This window comes from Rhodnius prolixus, unplaced genomic scaffold (genome assembly GCF_049639745.1).
Source record: "Rhodnius prolixus isolate KJV_2025 unplaced genomic scaffold, Rpr scaffold_12, whole genome shotgun sequence".
NCBI lineage: Eukaryota > Metazoa > Arthropoda > Insecta > Hemiptera > Reduviidae > Rhodnius > Rhodnius prolixus.
The window spans coordinates 8,816,472-8,836,593 of NW_027411635.1; the positions used below are offsets into that span (position 1 = coordinate 8,816,472).

General features: G+C 35.7%; 1 protein-coding gene across 10 annotated transcripts; it reads left to right on the plus strand.

Annotated features, from left to right (window-relative positions):
- Positions 1-168: 168 nt before the first annotated feature.
- RhoGAPp190 (Rho GTPase-activating protein 190) lies at positions 169-20,049 on the plus strand. 10 transcript variants are annotated; one of them, XM_074142917.1, is made up of 22 exons: positions 169-284; positions 449-568; positions 4,846-5,037; positions 6,921-7,144; positions 7,418-7,564; positions 7,730-7,823; positions 8,030-8,202; positions 8,297-8,566; positions 8,888-9,117; positions 9,477-9,695; positions 10,842-11,031; positions 12,653-12,768; positions 12,848-13,000; positions 13,108-13,219; positions 13,318-13,441; positions 13,632-13,833; positions 13,968-14,141; positions 14,505-14,756; positions 16,569-16,747; positions 18,239-18,413; positions 19,073-19,239; positions 19,716-20,049. In XM_074142917.1, exons 4-22 carry the CDS (start codon positions 6,971-6,973, stop codon positions 19,853-19,855), a joined length of 3,291 nt encoding a protein of 1,096 aa, XP_073999018.1. In that variant the 5' UTR covers positions 169-284; positions 449-568; positions 4,846-5,037; positions 6,921-6,970; the 3' UTR covers positions 19,856-20,049. The 10 variants fall into 10 exon arrangements, 8 of the variants coding, with proteins under 8 accessions (XP_073999018.1, XP_073999022.1, XP_073999017.1 ...); XM_074142919.1 differs by having other exon boundaries at positions 187-210; XR_012462992.1 differs by having other exon boundaries at positions 176-568; positions 18,242-18,340; positions 19,716-19,813.
- Positions 20,050-20,122: the final 73 nt, after the last annotated feature.

The window sequence follows — 20,122 nt, forward strand, 5'->3', positions numbered from 1 at the left end:
TCTTGCAGATCTTTTCACTAATATAATTTTTTCAAAGCCAAAATTTTACTTTGCGTAGAAGTGAAATTGCGGCCATCAGAAAATTGGATGTTTCGTTAAAATAATTTTAAAGAATAGTAAATTAAAACTGATCATAAAATTATTAAAAACTTAAAAGGTGATGAGGCTACACTGGATTTGTGGTGTCCACCCGACTGGAGACAGAAATCTGTAAGAAATTCTTTTTTAATGGTCGTTTATCTTTGTAATTGAAGCTTGAGAACTTTACAGTCAATTTTAAAAAGGTTTAATTTTTCATTACACTAATATTTTATTTGGCGAGTGATTTAAAAATCTAGGATATATTTTTTTAAATAATCCACCTTAAAAAATGGTTATTAATGTGAACTTTTTGATCTGAGAATTTGTTTATTGAAGACTACGCATTTTTTTTTTTTCTTAATTTTAGAATTTGCAGTTTTGTGTAATGTGAACTTTATTTAATTGTTATTGAAGATGCTGTTATAATTTATTGGATTTTCCTTTTTCTTGTTTGGCCCCTCAAGATGGGATGTATTAAAATTGAAAAGTGAGTCTATTATTTTTTAAATTCTCTTTTTTTGTATTGTAATATAAAGTACACTTGATTGCCAGCGCATTTTGATTATTTGAGATATCAGTTTAATTACTTTCTGTAAATGTATTGTTATATTAATTTATCTCTTGGGAAATACGGGTTTCCACTAACTTCAAAATCTGGTTTTGTCATTTTCCGAGGAATAAAAGAAAATGAGATCGCAAACTATTTCATGTTGAATTAAACCTCTGTAGTTACACGTCTTCACCTTTATTTGTTTATTGATACAATTTTTATTGAAATTTTTGTCCTATGCCCATCACAATCCGTTTGGCCACTCAAGTTTGTGCAAACCAATCTAACTTAAACGTTTTAAATTTTTTTTTTTTTTTTTTTCTAGAGAGGTATAGCTGACATCTTTTGGCTTAGAACAAACTAGATGATCCGCATTTATTTCGCTGAGTGTACTATAGAGGGGACAGGTTGGCGATATATCGTCTTTATCCCTAAATGATTTAAGTGCCTAGCGTTGTTTAATCAAACATAGAAATTATTTTCGAAACATTCCATTGCTCGCTGTTTTTTCCTTGTCTCATGCAAAGCTGATGGTACGATATAGGGTCCAACTAATTGTTCAGTCGTTCAGCCTCTCGCTTCAAATCACCAAAACTTCCAATGTAGCTTAAACTATGTTCATTTTTGTCTTTTATTGTACAAATTTTCATTATTAAAATATAGAAACATGACTCAAGACATTATCTATCAATAACTGGTCATGTTTCTGTGGTCGTGAAATTTGAAAGTATGTGCAGCATCACACAAGAATGAGAACTAGCTTAAAAAATTGTTATAATTCATGACACGATTGATGCTCCATCGTGAATGGTTGGGAGAAGCCAGATTAAAAAAAAAAAGTTGAGACTACACAAGGTTTCTTCATTTATAAAACAATGCCCATAAAAATATCGTAGTAACTAGATTGGGTAAATTATTTCAAAAAGTCAGTTCGGAAATATTTCGGAATTGTATCCTTAATATCCTTAATCTTAGAAAAATTAATTATTTCTAATTTTATTTAATTTAAATTATACTTTGTTTACTTGAAAGATATTCACGATAAAACAAATATAACTTTTCACTGAAGAGCCTGCCAACAAATTTGTTTTCACCGCTACAGTCAATCGTACAACCAGGATCATACCAGAGTTCATGGCAGCACTGCACTGCAGAGCGGCCGTGACGAACTGCACGTTGTTCAATAGTGCTACAGTTGGGATTATCGTTCATTTTCTCTACATGTTCCCTACTGAGTCTACAATAACTATGGCAAAATTCCTCTCAGATCCAGAGGCAGAAACCTTTCCTTGGCCCTAATCCGTTTTAAGCAATTCCCCTCTGATCCTTGTGGTTTACTTTACTGTATTCTCAAATCAGTTATTAGTACTTTTGCATAATGCGGCGCTAAGTAGCCTCAGTTAGAAGTGGATTGGAGACATTGTGAAAGAAAGTCAGGACGAACTGGCTAAACAGCTTTTACCTTGATGAAATAATTTTGTGACCAAGGAGTGGAGGATGAAAATATTAGAGATTTTGGAGATGCACGCAAGAGTGTCTGAAAGTTAAAAGGTTTCTAAACGAGATTCTACAAAGAGACGCAAAGTTTCTCCTCTTCCGAGTGGAATGCACTTGTGTATTTTGGTAGATGTGCAGATTGGCACACTTGAGTGGCCAATCATCTAAACAAGATAAGACTGGGGGTTAGTTCTGGTACAGGAATTGTGATGACGGGCTTGGGATAAGTATACTTTTACATTGGTCGTTTTTTCTGTTTCGTTTTGTTAGGTTTAGTGTATTTAGGAGAGTAATAATAATAAACGCTTTATTCATATTGCACTATTTTGTATACAATATTTAAAGTTTGAACTAAAGCAAAATAAGGCATGGCTATTAGCCGTCTGCCAGGAGTTTGCTATTACTCTAGTTCTACAAATTTAGATAATAAAACGTAAATTATGCTTTCTTTATGAAGACTGTTCATAAAGATTACTTATCATAAAAGATTAAGGGTCATAATTAAATTGTTGCATTAGAAATGCTCGGTAACGCCAAGTTTCAAGAGTGTATCTGTGAATACTCCGCCAACCGTACTGTCCATTCAGGTGGTTAATAACCTCCTTCCGACTGATGGAGACCTTTCCTAGCCATCTGACACGGAACTCTCTCAGAACAGGACAAGTTCCCACAAAATGTAGTTCAGCGATAGCAACTCCCCTCTAGTTTCATTATAGTACTTATTAAATTTAGGAAGTTACTATCGCTGACATGACTTGCACTAATATCTACTTTTAGATCTATATACAATGTGTGAAATCTGGCGTTCAAAATTCTGGTGTCCAGCATTCTTTTAAAGTCTAAATAAATTGATTCTATTAAATTTTCAAAATACTATCCTCTAATCCAGTACTATCAAACAATTGTAAATTATATTTAATTACACGACTGAATATATTCTTTATACCAGAACAATTTTCTTTGAATAATAATAGAAGCTAACATATTTGGAAGGCGAGATTGTGGCATAGATAACACTTTAGTGATATAATTATAGTGCAATCTAAATGTATATAAATATAGAGGGTGTACATTAGTTTCAGTATATAAAACATAGTGGGGCGTACATTGTGGAATCTAAACAACCTTTTCAGGAAAAACTATTTGGGAGAGTATTTTTAAAGTGAATCCTCGGGAGATTTGGAGCTTAGAGGAATACCTTACATAATTGTAAGCAGTTACTTCTTGGAACGGCTCTTGTTTTTTTTTTGTGTGTGTGGGAGTTGGGAAGATGTGTCCTCTTGTCCTGAGTCTTCTCAGTCTTATGTCCTGCGCCTTCAGAGGTCCAATAATAATAGTTCCATTAGTTCTTAATAATTCTAAAAGAATACATTTCTTATTTTCTCCCTTCTGAAATTCCTTGCTGATTGCTTTCATCATTTATTTTGTAATATTTGTGGGTGGTCTATATTTTTGCTTCATAACTAATGGTAGGATGAAATATAACCTTGCAGTGCTGTGATATGGTGTTGAGAAGTCTTACGAGGTCTCAGAGAACTAGTTCAAAATGACTCACTTTTCTGTTCTCTGCTTTTCTTATTTTCAAGCATGAGTGGTTCTTGAATTTAGGAAGGGTTTTTTGGAGTTCACACTTCCTTTAAAAGTCCGCTAACTGTAGTGAACCATCATTGAAGCCAACACTGTAACTGTAAAAGTCAAAAGTAAGTTGTGATACCAGATTGTTTTTACTTTCTCTTACTGTACTGTTGTAAGAGAAGGTATTTTAAGCGTGCAGTTGTTCCATTTTGCGATTTCACTGGGAATATCCGTGTTGAGGTCCTCTAAAACAAAAACAATGATCTGCATATATACATGTCGGTACTCACCGTAATTCAAAAGCGATAAATCCCATGTTTGATATTTCGGTTAGATTTCTGTTGAATATATTTAGGTCTACAACTTTTGTTTGAAACTTTTTTCCAGGAAAATTCACTTTTAGGCACTTTTGTGGGAGAGGGTGGTTAAGTATCTCCAAAGTGCCATTTTTGGAGATCCTACTGTTTTGCTAGTTATATATTAATAATAAGAATCAAATTTGAAACTAATTTTTCAGAAAAATGGCTGACAGAACGTCCTAGAAGCTTCTAGGCTATTCTGTAAACTTCATATTGGTAGGGGTAGACTTCTTATTAAGATAACGTTTCAGTGTAATTACGATTTTAACCCTATAATGTTGGTTAGTATTATTATGGGTCAAATACTCCTGTTTTGAAAAATATTTATGAGTTAGAACCGTGGGAATAATAGTAACAGAAAGTGGTATCAGTTTTAAAACAGATTTTTACATATGGGTTAATACAGAGCTATCAACCTTGGAAAAGCCGAGGGTTTGCTATATCTTACTTCTTTGTAACTGTTGTCTCTATGGTTGTAACTGGATGTTCAATATTTCCAAAAATGCCTATAGAAATATATCGAAGAAATACTTTGTCTACAGTGAAGTTAAACCACTTTTTTTACCAGGTATCATGTAAAAAATTTTCAAGCGCAAGTCCAAACAAATGGACGATGTTAATTAATGAACCTAAGCTTGAAGGTGATCTAGTCCCTAGTCGAAAACTTTGCAGAACGAAAACAGTTACTGAAATTGGCAACATCTATTCTTTTAATAGTTTATAACTAAATAAATACAGAGTAGGCTGTTCCGAGTGTGCTATAGTTCATTTTCTTCTTTTCAGAAATTCGATTGAATATAGAAGTTAGATCCATATAAAAGTTCAGAAAAATTTAAATCCGGAAATTTATAACTTTATCATCAGAATTAATTTATCTGAAAGGACATGATAGATTTTGATAGAAATGTGTTTGATGGTGATAAATTTAAAGCAAGATATCTGTCAGAAATTTTATCTTCGCCATTACGTTAACTGGTGAGTAAACTTCATGTTCTTAGTGTTACAATTTTTTTTATCTTTTATTTTTATTATGATTATATTTTTATCAATTAATTTACAGTTTGATTCTACAGTCTTAATATTACTTAATTCAAAGATTTAAGTTTTGTCTTTAACCAAATTTACCTTAATTTTTATATATTTTTCCTAAATTGATTTTTACTTTTAAAAATTATAATTGTTGAATCAATTTTGTTTCTGTTTTCTTCCTTCTCCTCTATAATTCGCAAGGGTCTCTGAGGTTTCTTTTGACACCTTAAAGGTTGGGAACAATTTTTACTCTTAAATCATTAAGTACATTTTGCACACTTGCTACAAACAAAAAGAACTGAGACTTAAAAAAATAAAGGTGTTTTCATAACACCGCATCTAAAAATTAAAAGCATGCGTTCTTTTTAGAAATCACCTCATTTTATTGGTCTCAATCACCCCCCTCAACGTTAAGTTACACTTCCGCCGACTGCAGTAACAAGATACGGATTAAATGCATTGCTACAGGTCTAAATTTCCAGAAAATCTGTTTATCAGAATTGCAACTCTACTTAATAGACATTTTTTACTTAAAACATTGAATGTTTTCCAGAATAAAATAAGTGGATTTCAGATTCCAACAGATTCTAAACGTTAGGTTTAAGTCATTTTGGAAGCAGCGATCAGTTCTACAAAATAGCCAATAAAAGTTTTCATCCTATTTATCTATTGATGAATCAATATTATTTCATCATCCGTTTCTCATTTGTAGAAACTAATATGTGAAATTAATTTGTAATTCACAGTTATTTTAACAATCTCATTTCGACAACTTCAAGAGTAACCAATTCGAAGGTGAGAAAGACCCAGTGGAAATTGCACTTACACTTCTTATATGCTTAATTAAGAAGCGTGAGGTCTCAAAGGACACCAAAAAAAATTGCCTAACATACTACCTTCTAGCCCATATTGATGTACGGAAGCGCGACATCACCTTAACTAGTTGGCCTAAAACCTCACGTTGCTAAGGAGATGATGATGGTGGCGCCTAGTGCATCTAAGTTAAGTCAGCGCGAAGCAATTGAATCCTATTCTTATATAACAATCCTAAATATAATGAAGCCACGCTCATGACCCCAAGATCAAAAACTGGTGCGTTTACTTACCGCAAGCCGAAATACCGCGCCACAGAATGTCATAAATCGCTTTTCTAATAAGCAGCTTCACACTGCTACAAGCTGTAGAAGAGGGCATGGACGAAGTAAGAAAACTGGCGCAAGAAAAAATTCATGTGATTGTTCTACCACATTTTTGTCTTTTTGGAGATCTCATTTTGCTCTGTTTGCTGCGTAAAATAACTTTTCTGTTGCTATTCTCTCAATCACTTCTTCGCTCGCTGTAGTCGTTTTAAAGCTGATGTAGAGATTGCCACACAAATTGTCTTTCCCTAGCTGATCATATTTGTTATTTTTAATTCATCCGATAAGCTATCCGCACATTAAATTTATCATTGGCAAACGCGCACCAGCAACGTAGCTGCATAACATCAGTTCTTACTTTACAATGATTATCTATTCTAAACTTTTTCTAAGTCAGTAAAATGCACAGAGCTGCCAACTGTATTACAATAAAAAGCATAAATACAGCAGCCCCAAGCCATTTGTAAAGCAAGTTCTACCTATCATGTAAATTATTAAGTGGAACCACAACCTGTTTTCTATACTGCTTTCAATTCAGTTTAATGAATAAATTGACCACCTTTTTAATCTTAATGGCAACTACAACCTTATACTCAAGAGTACAAATTAGGTTAAGCTATTTAGATCATACTGAATCAAAAGCTGTATAATGTTAAACAACTACCTTGTTTTTTATTTTTTTAAATTCAGGTGCTGAAGCTACATTAGAGGCATGCAGCGCACTGGGAAGAATTGCTAGGATGTTGTCACGTAAAAGTGACTTAGGCAAGTTAATCCATGTGTCCGTGGTTGGACTGTCAGGCACGGAGAAGGAAAAAGGCGCTGTAGGAATTGGCAAGTCATGCCTCTGCAATAGATTTCTTCGCACATTGGCTGATGATTATTCTGTCGACCATATATCTGTCCTGAGTCAGGTGAGTCTGTCAGGAGGCATAATTATTATGTGCAGCATTAAACCAGAGTGAAGTTCTTAGCGGGGTTCGTTATTTGACTGCTGGCCTTAGTGTACCAGTTTGTCCATAACATACCTTCCAAATTTAATTTGTGGTCTTTAAAACAGGCCTGCAAACTTGTCAGAATGGTACTCAACTACCCTGAATGATGAAGAGTTTTAAGCCGTTTGAAGTTCACAGTTAGGCTTGACTACTAAATTACTAATAATATAACTATTGAATGTCTGTGTGCAGAGTGATTTCAGCGGACGTGTAGTCAACAATGACCATTTCCTTTATTGGGGCGAAGTGTCCAAGACTTCCGAAGAAGGACATGACTTTCATTTTCAAGTTATTGAACAAACAGAGTTCATTGATGATTCATCATTTCAACCATTTAAAGGTAGGTATCTTTTCTTTTTCCTTACTAGATTAAGTTTGCCTTTAAAGCCTCACTAAGTTCTGTACAAGTTACAGCCAACCACCTACATAGTGATTAACACCTTTAGTGTGCCTCTAACTTATTTTTAGGATATCATGTTGCGTTTGATTCGTTTTTGAATTGTTGCAGGTGGAAAGATGGAGCCATATGTTAAGAGATGTGCAGCTACAAAATTAGCATCTGCAGAGAAATTGATGTATATTTGTAAAAATCAGCTCGGTAAGAACCTTTTATAGGCCGTTTCAGGTTGTACGCATATTGTCTCTATTCTCTCACTTGAAACATCGATAAAGTGTAGTTCATAGCAGTGTAAGCTCAGTGTTAGTAAACAATTCATTCTGTTTGGGAACATTGTTTGAGCCGGTTTAAATACTTTTTTATGGGCTGTTGTAGATTGTGAATGTAGTTTTGTTCTTTCGCTCCAGGCATTGAAAAGGAATATGAACAAAGAATTTTACCAGATGGTAAAGTGAACATCGACGGATTTATCTGTGTATTCGATGTGAGCACCGTCCCAAATCGACCGATCGACAAGCAGATCGATGCCGTGGCTGCCATCTTGAACAATCTTATGAAGACTAAAAAGCCTATTGTATTGGTAAGTAGTCTTTTCTCTCCAATGCCTATCACTTTCTTTCTTTTATAGTACTGTCAAGCCTCTATCTGTTGATATTCTGTATCTCCTGTGATAGGTGACAACAAAGAATGATGACTCTAATGAGCTGTACATTCGGGAAGTGGAGAGGTTGGTGGCCCGCAAGGAATACAAGGGATTGATACCCATCGTAGAGACTTCCGCCCATGAGAATATCAACGTGGATTTGGCGTTTCTGACGCTCGGTCAGCTAGTGGACAAGTCCAAGGGTCGCTCCAAGCTGGTGCCCTACGTGGAAGCGGCTCGAGCCCGCAAAGAACATCTCGAGATGACCACTGAGGCCTTTCAGTCGTTGATTACCTCCCAGGTATGTGATATAGTCTGTGATTGCTCACATATACCTAGAATGCATGTTTCAATGGAGTATTACTATCACACTGCTGTTTAAATTATACACTCAGCAAATGTCAGAGAGTTTTAAGAGAGAGTGTTTGTGATATCAGAGAATGAGTGAATGAGTAGTTTAGTATAATGTTTCTCTCTATCCACATGAACACAAAATACTCTTTTACATTCTCCTGTATTTGATATGAACGACATTATAGGCACTTTTAAAATGAACTTACATTCAGATAGTAATGACCCTCAAATCCAATAACTAGTTTCTGTTTTGTTATGTATGTCTAAGATCACAGACCACCAATCACTGTGGAGTCAAACTTATAAGAAATTCGCTAAGCATGATGAGCTGTTGAAGTTCACTCAGGAGTTTGGCAGCGCAAATACCCAGCGGATATTCCGGCGGCATGTTAAGAGGCTGAAGGACGAGCATGTAGCGAGAAAGGTGCGCGGCTATATGGAGGTGTTGCCGGATATCCTACAGGAGATGATTCCGGATATCTCTGTGTTCCATGAGTGGTGAGTAAAGAATGTTATCCCAGCTCGCTGAGTCCCAGGAATCTCTGGGCTGTAGCCGCTCTAGGAATCGTGCTCGGTTTTTTTGAGCATATTTACAACTAGGAAGCTGCCATATTTGCGCGTGAGTGAATGTGACTCAGTGAAAGTATAATTGAGCGAGAGAGTTTGCGTAAGCGAGTACGTATGAGTACATCGGTCAGACTCCTGTTGCATAGCCTCAAAGCAGACCCGAGACAGTTTCCAGAGCTAGAGGTTACAAGCCGAGAATGACTCCACGGACTTTTCTCGAAGCTTGATATAGACATATATTTGATAACAAAGGAGATACGTTGGAGGAAACGTGTAATCTACTTTGTTAGCGACTGGCCAACAGTACAGCGTCACCTCAAGGAACATCCGGACTTCGACAGCTACTTCTATAAATGTGACGAGGAGGTTATTTGTGGCAGTGACGGTGAGTTGGACTGGCAGGAGGATAGGGGAAAACGAATCCCGTGCCACGTTTTGGAGAGCGGCGAGGCTGAGTCCGTCTTTAAGAGCCATGCGTCCGCTCTGCAGCAGGAACAGAAGAAGATGGAGTAAGTGGATTTACTGGACTTTCTTTTACTAATAAGTGGGTGTAAGCAAAGTTTGTGCATTTATAATGTTTTTGCTCCTATTATTTCTATGGCTGGAAATGTAGACCATTACGTTCTATTACTTAAACATATCTGTGGAGATTCTTGAGCAGCCAGGATACATTAATGGATTATATGACAGGGACGATATGATGTACCCATCTATTGGCCTATGAATACTATGGCTTTTTCCATAATCAAGCTAATTGTGCATAAAAATCTCCCAACATCTCGTAATTATGTGCTCGGAATATACATATATAAGATGAGGTTCACGGTCATAGAAAAGAATACGTACTAGTCTGAGGGGCAGGTCTTGTGCTGTAAACTTTCCGGGCGATATTCGAAATTCTAATATTCCATTATTTAGACATTTAACTTTGCATTGTCTTGATATAAAAATACTTTTTTACGAAAGGGGGATACTTATCTAGCCGAAGTGTTGTATGCGAAAATATATATACTATAATGTTATAAAAAATATATATAATGTTATATACCGAAATAGATAAACGCTTTTTAGCAGAGTTAAGTAGAGATCGTGTCGCAATACGGCCGTAATCTGAAGATATATTCCGAACCATTTCCTCACTCATTACTTACTGCACAGCACTACAGCTCGGGATGGGCCTCGGCTTCCTTGACAACATTATTCTCTCTGCACTCGGCTTTCCTTTTTCAATTTGCAACACTTAATGTATTCAGATCGTTCTCCAAATCCTGGACCCAACGTCTTCTTGGACGTCCTCTTCCTCTTTTGCCTTGCATAGCGGTTAAAAAGATTTTCTTTGGCATTCTATCGTCCGGCATTCTTAAAACTTTTTAAGAAACTTTATTTGAAGTTGACACAACCTCTCCGGGAACGGCCGATCACTAAGTATTCAGAGCATTTAGAGAGATATAGAGAGAGGAAAACAAAGATTTTTCTTATACTCAGTGATAGTACTCGTAAAAATCGTACATAAATGCATTGATTTAAAAATTTAAAGTCCTTTCAGCTTGGAGTTGCTGAGTTTAGATAGACAGCTTTACTGAAAGTGAGAATTCATTGTTATTAGAGAAATTGTGAAAGTTTCTCATATTTTGTTTTTCTTATGAATTTTGTTGAAGGTGGAAGAAACAGTTTAAGCAACTGCTGGAAGATACCGGCTATGTGACTCCGGGCAAGCTTCTGTCTGAGATTCGAGTACTCTTTATGGGTAGAGAATGTTTCGAAGCGCTGAGCGAACAGGAGTGTCAAATCATCTATGACAGACACCAGAAGGATATTGTAGACAAGGCTAAACATAATTTCCAGGTAAGAGAATTCATTCGGACAATGCTGTCCAAGATCAGTCTCAAGACTGTTATGAAAGGCATGGACTACTTCGTAGCATTTGTATTTAGCGGAAAGCTCATCGCTCGGTTTGTCGCTTGGCCAAAGTGCTCATTTAGGAGTTTTCGGAACTTATACGTGATCTGTTAGATAAATTTATTTGATTGAAAATAGGATAGGTTAAAAAATCGCATTAATTAGTTTTAAAAAGTATTTAATTTGGATAAATAGAAATATTTAATTTTATTACAAAAAAATAATAGTGGACGCATTAAATAAATAAATTATAATTTAAATAAATGCTTAAAAAATTAATAAATATGTATTAAATAAAGTCCTATACTATGCAAGATGAGGGCAAGCCTGGCTCTCAACAATGTCTCACGGACGTGGAGGCCTGTAAAAGTCATCTTTATTCCTAAGCCTGGGAAGAGAACTCATACCCAGGCTGAGGAATTCAGACCAATTAGTCTAACATCGATTATCTTGAAGGTGTTAGAAAAACTGATTTATATGCATATAAAGGAGGTAGCTCTACAGCTACGGCCCCTGCATGCCTACCAGGCAGGCAAATCTTGCGAGACAGCCCTCCACTGTGTGGTTAAGGAACTGGAAGCCTCTGTATTTTGCAAGGAGACAGCATTAGGCGTGTTACTAGATATTGAGGGTGCTTTCAGCAACACTACGCATAGCTCAATTACCTTGGCGATGGAAAGGCATGATATAGATTACACAGTCACTATTGGTAACTTACTATCGTCAAGGAAAATAACGGCAAGTCTTTCTGGGGAATCGCTGGAGCTAACGACTGTTAGGGGGTGCTCTCAGGGGGGTCTTATCTCCGCTGCTATGGTGCACGGTCGTTGACGACTTACTTGAGATGATAGACCTTCGTGGGTTCTCAGTCCTGGGCTATACAGACGATATTTCTGTGGCGGGGACAGGCACGAGACAATCGTTGCTGAGCTCATGAAGGAAGCACTCAAGATTATAAAAAATTGGTCTAGAGGAGAGCTACAAAAATATTCGATTTTTTGGACAAAATTCTGGTAGTGTCGGGTGAGGTTAAGTATCTTGGTGCTGCCTTATACTCCGGACTCACTTGTAAGGCACTAGATGAAGTTATTCTGAAGGCTAAAAAGGCTCTTTGTGGAATTTCTGGGACCTGTGGGAAGACATGGGGTCTTCGTCCAAAAATGATTCACTGGCTCTATACACGAACAGTCTTACCTATCATCACCTACGGCCGTTTTTAAAAAATAAATTTTTAGAAGAGGAGTTTACGTTTATTGATATACTGTATGTAGGTTTGAATAAGATTGTAAGTTAGGATTAGTTTGCTTGAAAAATAGGTTGAATTTTGTTGATAGGGTTTATTTTGGTTAATATTGATAAGTAAAAAGTTTCATTTTATTGACGCTAGGGTTTTATTCGATTAAGTAAAAGCCTATTATTAATACTTATATTTAAGTATTAATCCGTCCGAAAATAAAGCATATTAAAGTAGAAAAGCAATTCAATTTTTGAGATCATGTGGCACAATGATAGATAATGTTGTAGTATTCAGTTCTGAGTACGAACTGACCTGGTGCTCTTATTATAGGAACTCTTGCTTGAGAATGCTGATCTTTTCTACCACTTCAAGAGCATTGCGCCCACTGGCACTATTACCCAAGACGATATAAAGGAGATCACAGACGCACTAAAGGATGACTCTAGGTGCGTAAGGCCTTTGAATGTGATGTAGCAAACATTGGTGTTTATTCCGAGACTTAAACAAGTTTTTCATATCCTGCAGGTATAAAGCTTTAGATCGTCTTGATCAAGACAGGAAGTTGATGCTGTTCCAACATCTTGGGTTTGTGCACTGCCCTATCCGGGAACATTGTCCAGCCTTTCCGAACTGCATGGACGCGCTTATCGAAAGGATACTGTCCAACAAGGCGCACAGGTAGGAGTTGTGATTATATACTCTATGTAGTTCACAGAGCGATTTTTTTTTTGTGGACAGATTTACTTAATGTCGGAACTTTTATTTTATTTTTTTATTACTTGCAGGCCATCTTGGATCTCGAATGGGCAGTGGGCAATGAATGGAGATTCGAATCCGCTGAACGTAGTCATCCTTTCTACAAAGTCATTAGCCAACGAGCTGACTGCAGAAATCCGGGTAAGTAATTCCAACTGGTTGATTTAAGAGGCAAGCCAGTTTTAAACTTCACACAAATTTTACTCCTTCATTTACTTTTTTAAATAAAAATGTTTTAGTCACTGTGTGAGGACGATGATATTGAAATCGATTACCATTTGTATACACTCGATTTTCGTGTAATCGATGGCGATGTGAGTTTGCCACAGTTTTCATTCCAGTCGTTGGATTTTATACCACATGGTAAGCTAGAGCAGTTTAAGGTTTTTTTTTACATGATTTTTCTACGCTTCAGAAGTATGCATGTGGTTTAAAGTCCTGACCACTTCTTTTCTTTTTTTTTACAAATAGCTTTAATTTTACTTTTCCATACTCCCATGATTTAGGAACACCAAATAATGTGAATGTTTTGTGGACTATAAACTATTTACAGGCTGTTTCTGTGTGTATTCTAATGTGGAAAGTTTCCAATATATACGAGAAAGCCTCGAAAAAACGCTAGTCACCAATCTAGAACAGGAGGATCGACTGCCATTTAAAGGCCTGCCTCTAGTCACTATATTCAGCCCTGAGCCAGATCTAGACGACGAGCTACTACTAAAACTGCACAGCGAGGGTCAAAATCTAGCTGATAGGTGAGTCTTGGAATTCGACGTAATACTAGTCCCGTCAGTTCGAAATAATCAGTATAACAGTTTGCATTGATGAAATCTATTCACATAATCTCTTTAACAAAAACTTACTGATCCTTGATTTTTATTGTCTTTAGTGTGCAAAGTGCATTTATACATACTTCTGTGGAGGATGAAGTGTTCAGCTCGGATAGGTTCAGCCGTGATGTGATCTTGAAAGCATTCAGACTATTGCTCGAGATCATCAAAGAACGAGCTGGTCTAGGAAATATCTATCAGACAGTCAGTGAACCCGTGGAACCTGATATCAGGTAGGTTAAGTTGAAGAAGTAGACTCCTATAGATTTTAAGAAAAAAGGTTGGCTTTACATAGATTCTGTGCGACTGCCCTTAAATGAAGAGCTAAAGTGCTCAAATAATTTGCGTGAAGAACAGGAAATTTTAACCACACCTCTTCAAGCAATATAGAGCCGTACATTTGAACCTGAAGCCCTTCACTTTCGACATCTTGTACTGTTTGCTGGCTCTTGCTGGCCTCAAAATTGCAACAACTTTGACCATATCACTTGCAAGTGTGCTAGACTTTCACTGTGTAAAACCACCTTAACACCCTTGAGAAATCAGTTTAGGATTTTCTAAGACTACGCAATTCTCATTTAGACTTTTTTTTTTAGGATAATCATGTGTCTATTTTGTGGAGACCCATATTCCGTCGAGAACGTTTTAGCACCATTGTTGAGCCACCATTGGTCCGTCATGAGCGGCGAAAGATCTGTGGTAATCGAAACATTTTTAGGATCTTCTAGACGTAGAGTTGAAGTGATCATGTCTTCATTTCATGGTGCGAATGCGTTTCGCGAAGAACTAGTTCATGGTTTCATATTAGTGTATTCAACGAAAAGGAAAGCTTCGCTAGCTACGCTCAAGTAAGTATGTCCAACTTACATTTTTTGATGAAGCTCTTCCTCATGGTGTCTCAGGTGTGCATTGAGACGTTGTTTTATTTACTCTTTAAATTTATCCCTTGAGCTTCACAGGAGCTCTTCACTTGACATTTTAGAATGTACCGAGTGGAGAATATCGCAAAATGTATGTGCCTAAAGTCCTGCTTCTAGATCTGCTTTTTTATTGAAGGCAGTCAGAGCATATGTATTAGTCTGCTCCTTCTACATTTATGCTGGCAAACTACACTCAGTGCATATATATATATACACACACACACACACACAAAATCTTCTAGAAAAATTTATTTCTAATTCGGGAGATTTGGAGAGGGATTTTGAGGTAATCTTAAGTAAGATTATAGGAGTGTACAAAACAAATTCAATGTCTCGAAAAATAATAGACCATATGCAAAAACTGAAAGTTGGTGAAGTAATGAACTGCTGTATCAACCTAGGACTCAATGCAGAATGTTACGAACCATTACCCGCTGATTGAAATGATAAGGCAAAGATTATCCTCTCTTCTGCGGCGTTTCGTTCTCTTCGATGAGAGCACATTTCGGAATAGTTGACAATGAAAGAACAGAGGAAATAAGTGGGCCCCCAAAGACAGCGATTTACCAGTTACTTCTGCAAAGTATCCGAAAGCGGCTCTTAAGATGGCTCATCAGCGATGCGTAGAGACTTAGGAATAACTGGGGAGTTCTTCCCTAACTGGGGTGTTATCAGAGACTTTTTCACCTCAATTTGGTCACGCCTTAGTTTGCTAAACATCAAACTCATGTGGACTAACGCTGTTGCTTTCGGGACGTGAAAAAATGGCTGCGTTCCTATGTAGATTCAATCTTATCCAATCTCCGGACTTTCTGTGAGAGCGTAGACAGTGGATCATCTTAGTGGAATTTATTTCCTTGCTTGCACAATCGAGAACGATCGTGGCGCAGCAGATAGTATCGCAGTCAATATATTGGTCACCTAGCAAGTCGCTATTACTTTTACCTGAGTTCTACATGCAATTCATGAAGTATGTAAACAAAATATTTGAATTTCTCTGTGACTAAGAAAAAATAAATAAATAGAATTATATATATAAATATATAAAGAAAAATAAATAAAAAACTAATAAAGAATAAAAAATAATTGAAAATCAAATAATTTATTATACGATACTATAATTAAACGGTAGTTGTAATCATCGGTAATTATTAATTAGTGTTTTATAATTTATTCATTTATGTATTTCTGCATTATGTTGGAAGAACTTTAATATGTATGTTGTACATAACAGGTAAATTTATCGATATATACCCATTATATAGCTTATAAGACACAAACAAGAGGTATTCACTTTAGGTACATATTTGGAATAATTGTTTATATCGTTGATGTTTATATTATAAATCGTATCATGTGAATTTCATGTAGTGATAATTGAGCGATACGTGATGGAAATAAATTATTAACGACACAAACACACAAGTACAGTACTCACAGAAGCGAGTTGGCCTTCAACTTCGATGGCAGCCGCCACATGACACTCATATCCCACAGTTATTAAAGATCTGGAGGTGTGATAATTTGGCACGAGGGTGACGAGAGACACCAGCCCCTAGAGTCTATTATTGTAGGAGGTATGGGTTGTATCCCCCAATAGTGTACCAAAGGAATCTTTTACATGTATCCCCAGCAGTACGCCTCTTAAGGGAGTTAGTAACTCAACTGTCAACGTATTTTTAACCAGATCTCTGAGTCAACTACCAAGTTCTAATGGGTAACCTTCTTAATTTTTTTAAGTGCATTTTCCATGAACATCCCGAATCTACCCATTCAGATTATGGCCGTCACAGACATCGGCGGAGCAAACGCCTTCTTTACCAACGACCTATGTCATTTACTGATCACTGAAGGCAATGCAACTGCAGATCGTCTACAAGCACATTTCACAACATCTAACTCATCGTTTCAACATAAAAGTGAGTTTAAAAAATATGATAATATTAAATTTGAATAAAAAATAGTGCGAACAGCTGCTAGGGAGGACTTCGTTGGAGCAATTGAATAATCTGGACTTGCGTATAATCCGCCTGCGCCAACTTAGTTGAATTTTTAAATTAAGAGGGCGAATGCTTTTAAGTCTGAAACGAAACATTGGGCCGAGCGTTTGATCTCCCCATTATGCTATCAACCTTTATACAACTGGCCTACCTATTAAGTTTTAATAAATTTGAGTCTGCATTCTTTAAATTTTCAGAACTGCGCTTGACTTATTTTGGGCAAACTATGTACTTTAACTGGACCACTCTTACTCTTACAGCTTTTCATGATAACTCTGCTTTAAGTAAAACTTTGATAAAGTTAGTTGAACAGATAAACTCTGATAAAAGAAAACTTCATATTAACACATTATCTCATGAATGAAATAAGGTTCTTTTAGAATCTCCTTCTTATTTTAAGTTTCGTCCTGGTATTCTGTGTAGGTATATCAATTGTGAACTGTAATAAAATAGTTCATTTTGTATTTTTTGCCAGTTTTCCCATTAAAAATTCTGTTGAAGTATTCCAATTAGTGATCTCTAGTTATAGTCATTGCTTTACAATATAATTTTATTTATTTAATCTTTTTATTAAATTAATAATTTGCTAAACAACTTAAACATGATTTTTAATTCATTGTAAACTTAATTAAAATTTCACTTTCTCAAAGATGGTCTTTTTTGTGATCTTTCGAAATTTTTGTATTTTTTTTAGACAGCGATTTATTGATTTTATTTTCTTGTTAACTTACGTATATTTTTACTGTATAATATATATATATATATATATATATATATATATATAACTAAAGTAATTTATGTGTAATAAACTAATCCTAATAAAAACAAAATAAATTGATCAGTTTTAGGACTAAAGCTTTGCCACAGAGTTAGTGCTTTTAATGACATTTTACTCATAAAGCTCACAGACTGCCTACCGCGAGTGATGATTACATGTACATGGTCAGGTCCTCTTATATTGTAAACAGTATTCTCTCCTTCGTCCTGCATTCGTTTATCGCTACCATTGTCTCTACTCATTAATGCACTTAAACCATTCCAAATGTATTTTTTTTTAAAATACTTTTTCAGAGAATTTATTAATTGAATTAAGATTAAAAGCTACTGTTCGCCAAAAATTATTACTTTTTTTTATCATCCTTCACCTTTTAGATAAACGTAAATTTATAAGAATACGTATAATATTACGAACAATGAACAACATGGCAAGTGATTTGAAAGTCGTTTTCACGATACAAAAGAAAAAGTTAAATCCACAAATGTATAGAAAAAAAATTATAAACACAACTTTTCTGCCATGGTCACAACACACACTCCTCTTAAGGAGCAGCCAGTCCTATTTAGAAATATCTCAAAACATAAAATTGTAAATTTAATTAATTACGTGTTTTTTTTTTTATGTGTTCACAGCAGCCTATTACACGCCATTTTTTAAGGAAGTCTGGGAGAAGAAGCCAGAAATTGAGCAAGCATTCCATTTAGAAGAGCCAATAGTTGACTCTAGCTTACAAAGTAACGAAAAGTTGTTATCTACAATTAATTCGAACAATTATCAGTTAAAATTAGCAACGTCAAGAAATGGAGGGTAAATAAACTAGCTTTTTAGATTGAAATAAATAATGGATATGGTTGGTTAGAGCTTCATAGCTCAAGCCTCTTGTAAGCCCTGGGGCTTGACTCAATAATTAAGCATACTGTGAGGTTCAGTGAGCTAACTTCAATGTTAACGTTCATCATACTACTATAGAGAAAGCATGACAATTGTCTAATTTTATTACTTATTCTAAAAGGAGACTTCGTAAAAACAAGAAAGTATTTTTGAACTAAAAAAAAAGTTTTTAACTGTCAGGCCAAGAACTTTTCACGTTGCCTCTAATTAAATTTTGTTTTTCAGTTTTGTTTTTTTTTCACATAAAGTTGTGTTTGTCATTGTTTAAACATCACTTAGTTTAAACTATTTACCGCATTAAGTAGGTTTTTTTTTGTTCAGGTGTTTCAGTTTAAATCCCACGTAGGACACACATTTTAAGTTATTTTTTACAGTCTAAACTCGGTGTTGTAAACGTAAGATGTGTGTAGATGGGTTTTTATGAAATAAACCCAAAAAACTACTGGCATTAACTTTTTTTTGTACATCTCAGTAACTAACTATAAACTCGCTCACTGGACCAATGTATTCTCGTATAGTTCTAATGCAAGTATAAGCTGACTTAAATAGAGCAATATTTTTTGCTTATTTTACAGACTATCATGCGATTATGACAAGCACGAAGCGGAAGACGGCTGTTACTCGCCAACTTACTCACACGAACAGATGACCGTCGGCAGTGCGTCCGAAGAATCAGACACTTACTCACCCTTAGACACACAACATAAGCTCAACTCTATCTCGCCACATAAAATTTTACAAGGTTCTCTTTTTCTTTTTACTTTATTTATTTATTTTTGTTGCTATTAGTGCTATACATTTATGCCTTTGAGATTGCTGATAAAGCTGGGCCATTTTTATATAAAATTCTATCTAGTTTTTGGCTGTAATAATCAGAATCCTTGGGAAGTCTATCTTTGGGATTAATTAATAATATGTTCTCGTACTTCATGTTTTGGAAAGCGACTTTTTCACATTTTGTCTCAACCGAAGATGCTATTTTGGCCGTAATTCGCTCAGGATTTCGTCCAATAAATCTATTTTCTCATCATTTATTACATTTGTTGTAGAAGCGCATGTCAAATGCGGATTAAGGGAAGTTGGTAAGTTAGCAGCGTGGTGGCGGCTTGTTTAGGTGTAAGATCCACTATCCTTCATCTATTTTTTGCATATCTCTAAGTTTTGAGATCGCCAGCTAACCAGGTCTGTGTCTGAAGGTAACTATCTATATGTGTCCAGGACTGCAGGTGTATCCACCGCCGGCGACTCCACCTGAGCCAGCCCCACCTGACCACCCCCCCGGGCGCCGCGGCCCACAAGACAGTCTGCTTGGCTCCTACACCAGTCTAGACGAGATCACCTGTAATCTCATCATCTGAATCTAAATCAGAGTTGCTTCAAACTTCATTGGAGAATAATTTATTTTTTAATTAATTTATTTTTTGTTCTAATGAATTCGTTGTCTCTGAAAATACATTAATTTATTTGTAATTTAATTTATGCGAGAGAAATTTTAAATTAGTCATTTTTAATTAAAATAAATTGAATTAATAATAAAGTAGACGTTATTACATGTTGTTGCCTTCATTGTTTCTATTCACTGAACAATTTGAACTAAGCGCTCATTTAGATGCCCTGAGCCTGAC

Bases quoted from the DNA above. Each gene is read 5' to 3' on its own strand.
- RhoGAPp190 (XM_074142917.1), top strand. From the start codon at position 6,971: ATGTTGTCACGTAAAAGTGACTTAGGCAAGTTAATCCATGTGTCCGTG. The intron at 16,748-18,238 runs GTGAGTTTAAAA...ATGTGTTCACAG, and splicing joins CTCATCGTTTCAACATAAAA to CAGCCTATTACACGCCATTT. The intron at 18,414-19,072 runs GTAAATAAACTA...CTTATTTTACAG, and splicing joins GCAACGTCAAGAAATGGAGG to ACTATCATGCGATTATGACA.